Below are 8,593 nucleotides of genomic sequence, written 5' to 3' on the forward strand. Positions count from 1 at the left end.
TTTGGATCGGGAGGTAGGGAGGGAGCAGGCCTGGAGTCTGCATGCACCATACTTGGCCAGCAGGCAGGGTCCTCCAGCTGCCTCTGAGGAGCCTGCTGAACCCCCCTCTCCCTATCCCTGTCCCACACCCCCAGCCCTGGGGCTGTCAAGTGTAGGGGGGATAATAGCAGCATGAAACTGCTGGCTGCTTTGAATAGTCAGGGCTGAGGGGGAGGAGGGGATGGAGCAGAGCTCCCTCATCTCATGGGCCCCAGCTAGAGTCTTGGGAGTGTGGGGCCAGGCTCACAAGGCAGGGAGGCTCCATCCCACCCTGCCTCCCCCACCTCAGCTCTAGCTCTGGCCATACAAAGCAGATGGCAGCTCTGTGTTGGCTGCTCCCTCCCCTTCCCACTCCCTGTCCTTCCCCTGCTGACAGCCCCAGGGGCAGGGTGAAGCTGGTGCTTGCCAAGGTGACCACCAGCCCAGCCCTGCAAAGTGGGAAAAATTAACCCTGGAGGAATACAACTTCACTAAGGCACTCTACCTCATTTGACCAGGGTTCATTTTTCATGCAATCAGCCATTTTAAAAGCACTCTGCAGCCAGGCACATGAGTTTGTCATGGATGTAGAATACTTTCAGGAGCCCAATCATGTGAAAAATCTAATTTTGTGTAAGCACCCAAATGATGTTACAATTAGTGGAAAGTATAATAACCCTGCCAAAGACTTCAAAAATTAAGTTACTGATATGTGGAATATTACAAAATACCTTCTCTCAGACAGAGACAAGGTGATAACTTAAATTTTGTGGGTGAAGCATTAATAGCACATAATAAGATTTATTTTACAGCTTGAGTATGGCTTTCAGTGGGTTCATCTACACATGCAATTAATGTGCCTGAATTTTCTGCATGAAAAATTTAAGCATGTTAAACTGCACCTGGGTATGCATCTGAACATACGCTCATCAGAAGCAAATTTGCTCCCACTGGAAGTAGATCAGTCCAGGTTGCTCCCGCCCTGCTCTGCCCCCCACCCTGCAGCATGCAGGGGAACTTCAGGCTCCCCCAGGTACCATCCTTGGGCTGGCAAGGGACACAGAGGCCAGTCCCAATCTCTGCAAGGTGGAGAGATCTGTCCTGGCTCTGGGGGGCAGCTGCCTCCCAACTGTGGGGAGATTGGGACTGGTTCCTATCTCTGCAGGATGGAAGGAGCTGTCCTAGTTGCAGAGCAGCTCCCTCCCAGCTGTGTGGGAATTGGGGCTTAGACATGCAGCAGTGGCCCCCTGGTGCCTGGGCTGACCAGGAGCAAATTGCTCCTGGTCTGGGTCTACATGTGGGCTTCAGCACATTAGTTAATGTGCTGTTTTTCTAATATCTGTAAGTACTGGTACTAGCAAATGGCACATTAAATTAATTTAATGCACAGTAATTGATGCACATGTGTAGATGGTGGAACTTAGTCTAATGTTCAGTAGAGCATCTCATGTAGACTTACCCAGTGTGTAAGATATTAATTTGGGGCTTGATTTAACATTGTTACATAAGGAATCAACTTCACTGACTTAACTGGTCTCAGAACCTGTCTACACAGGGAATGAATAAAGTTAAAATGCACAAAGGCACTCCCTAGTGGTGAATGCATGTGTCCACATGGGAAGCTGTGGCTATTGTGCTTTAAATTCATTCCCTAGCTTATTTTATGATAGCTTCACTGTGTAGAGAAACCCTTTCTTTTGATATACACCAATGGACAACAGCAATTTTTTCCCCTCAGTGACTGCAGGTTAAACTATCTGAAGTTACTTGATTTTATTTTCACAATTATGTGACTATTGCACCTGAAAAAAAATCAAATCTAAATAACTAAAAAACAGAATATGTAAAATGTTGGTAAACAAACTACCTCCCTAGGACCAATTGACCATACCTGTTGGTCTTAATCTGAAAGCTGGTATGCTGGACAGGTCTCTCTGAGCAAAGGAAGGGAATTCAGAACCCCTACTGAAAAACCCCTGCCCCCAAACTCCAGCTGCTCATATAGTGAATTCATCAATGAAGGAAAAAAGTTTTTAAAGGAAGAGAAGTCCAGTCATATCCTGAGCCATTTACTTCCATCTGTTCTGGGATAAGCCTTGTCTGTCAAGATTTAAGTGGGAGTTAGGCACCTTGATACCTTTGAGAATTAGTGCCTAAGTTTTCTAAGATTCTTCTCCAACTTAAACCTTTTTAAATTTATTTTCACATTTCTTTTATATTTAAACCATTTTAAATTTATTTTCACATTTCTTTTATCATCCACTTGCATTTCAGTGTTTAAATTTTGTTCATAATTTATTCAGGGCAAATTCATTCACATGCCAACAAAAGATTGCTGCCACCTTCACAGAAGAAAGTTCTGAAGCGGCAATTTAAGTTTTCTTTTCAGTTTAGCTGTACCCCTGCAGTAGCAGCATATGAAGAAGCTTTGACATTTTTCATTGTTTCATCTCAACATTCAAACTAGCCACTTTAATGTAAATGTTCAAAATATCACCTAGATCAATCCTGTTAACATGTAATAGGATCTGAACATATTCTTCACAGGCACCAATTTGAAAATATGCTGTATTCTGTCAAATGTGAACATTTAAAAGAGTGGTTTTATTGTAAAAAGTGTCTCTAAAATAGTACTGTGGAATTTTTCTCTCAAGGATTTCCATATCAAATGAGTTCCCTTTACAAGTAAAAAATATTCTTCTTTATAACCCTGCTAAGTCAACTTGGGATCTGGAAGACGAGCTGAGTTTTTTCACTCTTTCTTATCAACACCATTGGCACTGATTCTTGAGGACAAATGATGCTTGCAGTTGCACACTACAACCAAATTTAATCTGATTCCAAATCTGTTTTACTTCAGTGTCATTATGCTGATTTTGTTGGAGTTACTTCTGATTTACTCTCTGACACTTGCCGCATCTACACAAGGTGCTTACTGCACAGTAGCTCATTACTACTGCGCAGTAGCGTCACGTGGCATGAACCATCACAAGATGCTACTGCACAGTAGTATTGAGCTACTGCACAGTCAGCATCACCAGGAAGCCGTGTGAGGATGCTACTGCACGGTAACACCAGTTACTCCACAGTCATTTAGAACTTAGGTATGTAAGTACTAAATGACAGTGCAGTAACAACTGCACAGTCAGTGTCTCATGTAGACGCAACCACTGAAATCAGCATCTCTGTCATTGTCTTGAAATTGTGTCCTCTCTCCTACCAGAGCAGTCCCATTGCATTTTGGTGGTTTTGCACTGATGTGACTGATTGACTCTAATATCTGTTAATGTTAATACATGAGAAGAAATAGAATCTAGCCCATTCTTTTTTTGCTGTATTGCTCCTTCAGTGATAACAGGAGTTAATATTAACATGAAAAAAATATTAGAAATTGCTGTCACTAAAGTCAGCACGTGGACCTCTGGATATGCACAAGAACCTGATTTAGCAAGTGATAGATTGTCCTTTTACCCAGCAACTTTTCAGACTACAATTGCACTATATGGTGAAATAAGTGCAAAGTATCACTGTGGTTTGTAAAGCTTGTAGGCTATTGAGCACCCCTCAGTTATCTTCCTCAAAATGACTGGGGAAGTATTCAGTGACGTTCTGATTATTACCTCCTTTTTATGTGCTCTCATCTATAGTAATTTCCTCTCTTTTCTGAGAGTGTAACAAAAATATATAAAAGCATTATTGGGATTATGTAATTTCCTTTTATCAGTTCCTGAAAAAAAACCTGTTGTTAATATTTATGGCCATATCTAGCATAAACCTAAATGATGACTTTTTTCCCCCATGCAACCTGTATTATACAGGTATAGAAGGGAGGATGTCTTGTTTGGTTTCATTATTTATATTCATTCTTATGTTGAAAATGTATCTTTGATTTAGTTTTTGTATATAATAATCTATTCTTATTCTAGAACACAACAGCTGAGATACTAACTACTATAGCTGGAGTAACGGGCGTTGTAATCACTGTGACTTTAGTTCTGATCTTGACTTCTTCTACAGAGATCGTCAGACGGTCATTCTTTGAGGTGTTCTGGTATACCCATCACCTATTCCTGCTTTTCTTTATTGGTTTGGTTATCCATGGAATGGGGTGAGTACATATATAGCTATATTGGGATATATGACATATGTTGAGTTAATAAGATGATATAAGGTCTCTGGGATCAAATGTGATTCAAGTCTCTCTCTGTCTTTGTGTGTGTGTAAAAGACACATATATTATTCTAGATATAGATCTTGTTTAGTGTGATTAAAGAGCTATTTATTTTTGAGAGGGAAAACAATAGATGGTGGATATTGGCAACTCAAATGAGTTTACAAGTTTCTTTTCTCTCTGTCTCTTGTTTTAGAGAACCATAGTATTTTACAGGATTTTCTGGATTTTTTTATTACAATCTGTGAAACACTTACTTAGACATAAATTCTGAAGAGTTATATACTTTGAGTACACCATTTTTTCCTAGGAATTATTCACTCAAATATTCTCTTTACCAAAGAAATATTTTTTAAAAAAATGTCAATTTGTTAGTATTTGTGATCATTCATTACTGGGAATTGGAAACATTCTGAATGAAGAATCAAACCTTGATCCAAATCAGTGAATGATGGATACATTTTATATTAATGGCTCTGCACAAGCATTTTTGAGACTTTATTGGGCTGATTGATAAATTACTGCATGGTTTTACCGTGCAATAATGTTTGCTGAGACCTTTCTCTGCATGTGGCTCTGCAGCCGTGGGTTGGCCACCCCTGAGATTCGAGCCCATCCATCTCCCTCACAGTACTCATTCAACAGTACTTCAACCATGCCTGACAAAGATTTGTCTAATCTGCTGTTCATAATCTCCAGTGATGGAAATTCCATAGCCTCACTAGGCGACTCGCTGGGCACTGGGCCTCTTGGCCCTGTCTCTGTCCTGCTCTGGGCACTGCTGGGATCTCCTTCACCCCTGATAGTCCCAACCCATGGAATAGGTTACACCAATCTTAAACCATAACAAAGAAAGGAGCCCTCTGGCTATAACACAACATAAAGGCAGGTTCGAGGCTTAATAAAACCCTCCCTTTACTGGGTAAGACAACATTGTAAGGACAAAGTCATGCTATCACTTTAACACAGGCAGGCCCACACAAGCAGCCATGCAAGGAAAGAGAATGGGTTGTTGCTTTCACACAAGCAAAATCCTCCCTGCTCAGAGCAAAAAAATCTGTCTGGACATTTCCTAATCCAGGTCTCAATCTGCTCCCAAAGGTTGTGTCCCCTGCCTGAGCTCCCCAGTGGTTACCCTGTGGCCCTGTAATGGCTTGGCTCCCTGTGGAGCTTTCTCTGGCTGCTGCTCTTCTCACAGAGCTCTGTCCTCTGACTGCATCAGGGCCTGCCGTTATCTACCCCATCCATCATCACACCTGGAGCTGGTGAATTACTGGCTCTCAGGTGTTTGCCCTGTTTGCTAAGGAGCTTCTCTCCCTCCCTGCAGCTGCCTATATTTATAGTCTGCAGATCTTATCTTGGATTTTTTTTTTATATACACAGTGGTCATCCTGGTGTTTTCTCCTTTGTCGGTAACAGGAGTCTCTGGCTCCCTGTTACACATCCTTGTTGCAAAAGTCCCTATTTACTGTACCCAGAGAACTTTGACAGCAGTTTCTAAACTTCTTCTTTGCAGTAATATTTTATATACTTGAAGACTGTTATCATATCTCCCCTCAGTCTTCTCTTCTTTAACCAAACTCAGTTCTTTTAATCTTCATTTTTTCTTGCTCTCCTCTAGACCCATTTAATTGGTTCAGCTCTTTCTTGAAGTGCAGTACTCAAAACTGGACAGAAAGGGTAGAATCCTATTCATTTTACATACCCAAATAGCAGTTACTCATTAAGTGCCATTTTGGCACCTAATACTCAGTCTATGATCCTATTCCACATGTCATCTGGATGTATAAGTGGATAGATGTATAGTTACTGGGCATGTACAATAGGCTTCAGGCTGGCCAGGAAGGTTTGTGATCATATATATGATCTAAGGATAAATTCCAGACTTGTAGCCCTGCTATAACATGGAGTAAAAATACTCTACTGCATTTTAGCACAATGATCGAGGCACTTCCCAGGGAAATGGGGGCCCAAAAATTCAGGTTCTCTAAACAAGGGGCTTAACCCTGCAACTCTTTAGATTCTTGACATACTACTTGAACCACTAGGCCACGGGTAAGGCACTATCCAAGGCTTTCACAAACCTGAGCCACTGCATTTTGCATTTAATATTCATTGGTTTGAGAGAAGTGAGGAATGCTATATTCAAAGAAATTCACTTCATTAAACTTCTCTACCATAAAGAAGCTAAAATGCAAACATGTTCAAAAAAAGCATACATCTCATCTAGGCTCTTCACACTCATTTGGTGGTCCTCAGTTGCATTGCTTAAAGCTGCAACTGAAAGAGATTGAATGTTATTATTAGGTATTGCTATTTTCCTGAGTGACAATGGATGCTCAGATACAGGGGTGGACAAGCTCTATCCCTTCCAAGGGTTGCTTTCTAACTTATCAACAGGCACACCTAACATACCTTTTACGTGTAGGCTAGGAACAGATGCTGCATTTGTCCTGGGAACAGTTATGTCTATGCTTGTCCTGTAACAGAAAGATTGTGGGACTGGCATATACACACACTAGTCTTCCAGTCAGGATTTAGTGAATGACTGCATGCACTACTGCTTTTTTGCCAGTGATTCAATGCTGCAATTCTGATACAACTATTCAGATATACTTTGGGATGTCCTGGATGTAGTTCTGTTAGCACTTCTTATCTCACAAGGATTTGTCCTGAGACAACAGACATAGATGTCTTGAATGACTGCACTTTCCAGACTTCAAGTGATGTTTGCATATGCTTTATAGGATGACATACACACTACACTAAATGGGTAAATGATTAAAATCTTAAAGAAAGAAATATCCCTGAAACAGTAGGACAGAATTGCACTGGGACAGACAACCAGTATACTTAGCTTCAGGTATTCCATTTTTGCAGTCAGTACAGTGTTTATGTAAGCATGCCAGTATCTCAGTGGAAAGGAACATATTAAATATGAATACCTTTGTTTTTATGTTAAGTCAGCTGGTCCGAGGTCAGACACCTCAGAGTCTGTTGCTACACAATGTCACTTATTGTAAAGATCACTACTCAGAATGGGAGAAAGCTACTCAGTGCCCTTTGCCACAGTTTTCAGGCAACCAGCCTGTGGTAAGTATGTGAATATGTCGTCTGTATATTTGTCCTTGTCTTGTGGGGAGGCTAAAAGCCTTAATGCAAGGATAACCAACCTATGGCATGCATACCACAAGTAGCATGGGTAGCTGCTGTGTATGGTGCATGAACCCTGGGAATTCAGTAAAGGGAGATCTTGGAATAGAGGCTTGGACTCAAAGCCTCTGGCCACATGAAACAGAGCAAGGACTCCTCTGGGGGCTGGGATCAGAGTGACACTTGGAGAGGCAGTGGGATTTATCTTGTGGCATACCTGCCAAAAGGTTTGGCCAACACTGGCTAAATGGACTGAGCACCACATGAGGAAATAGGATACTTGGGCCCTAGTCCTGCATCTGTTGCTGGCACTATAGATCAAACCTGGGAAAATCATTTCACCTATCTGTGACTTGGTTTTTCTCTCTTTATTATGAGGATGATGATATCTTCCTCCTTTAAGGTGCCTGTCTGCAGATGAAGAGTGCCACACAAAATTTTGGTATTATTATATTTTCTTAATATTTATTGTTGGTCAAGGGTACACCCAAGCTTAGGTGGCCCATTTAGCTAGTACGGTTAGTGCACACTAGCATCTGTAATCCACAGCACACAGCAGGTAATGTATGTGGTTAATGTCACACCTAGGGGTGAATACACACATATTAGTTGACTTAAAATACAGTGACTTAACTAAGTCAACTTAAGCCACATCAGAGCATACACACATATAGTTCATTGACATAGTTCACAAGGGGCATGTGTAGACAAAATGAGGGGCAAGAGTGCATGACACTTTAAAGTGGGTTAAATGCTTTTGCACTACTTTAATGTTGTTGGTATTTGCACACGTCAGCAGCATATTGCACATTAATTTCAGCCACTTTAGCACATTTGGCAGCATAATACACCTTAACTGGCTTTGGGGCACAGCAAACTAAAACACCTCCAAGGAGTTTTAGTTTTTTGCCCTACAGCCACAGAGTGAAGCACTGGGCTCCATGCAGCTCAGGGACTGTGCAGGCAGTCCTTCCCTCCACAGCTGCGGTGCCCCCTGGGACCACCTGAGCTGGGTGCCTGCAGGTGGGTGCCACCTGGGGGGGTGGTGCTGCTGCCACAGAGGAAAGCCCCAACCCTGCAGCTCAGGGACTGCTCTGCCTGCCAGCAGCTTGCCCTCCCCTCCTTGCCACCGGAGAGGCAGGTAAGACACAGGTATACATGACACAGGGGTTTACTTCACCCTAAATTTAAGTGGTGTTTTTAAAAACCCACCACTTCCACTTAGGGCCCCTGTTTCATCTACACACACCC

The 8,593-nt window shown here is 42.0% G+C and overlaps 1 protein-coding gene across 1 annotated transcript in view; it reads left to right on the forward strand.

The window, feature by feature from the left end:
- NOX3 (NADPH oxidase 3) overlaps window positions 1-8,593 on the forward strand; it is a 62,733-nt gene that overhangs the window by 14,031 nt on the left and 40,109 nt on the right. Inside the window, exons 6-7 of the mRNA XM_019527703.1 lie at window positions 3,945-4,126; window positions 7,153-7,282. Of these exons, the coding sequence (XP_019383248.1) occupies window positions 3,945-4,126; window positions 7,153-7,282 (312 nt within the window). The remainder of the gene's footprint in view (window positions 1-3,944; window positions 4,127-7,152; window positions 7,283-8,593) is intronic.

This window comes from Gavialis gangeticus, unplaced genomic scaffold (genome assembly GCF_001723915.1).
Source record: "Gavialis gangeticus isolate Ggan-Ray unplaced genomic scaffold, GavGan_comp1, whole genome shotgun sequence".
Classification (NCBI taxonomy): Eukaryota; Metazoa; Chordata; order Crocodylia; family Gavialidae; genus Gavialis; species Gavialis gangeticus.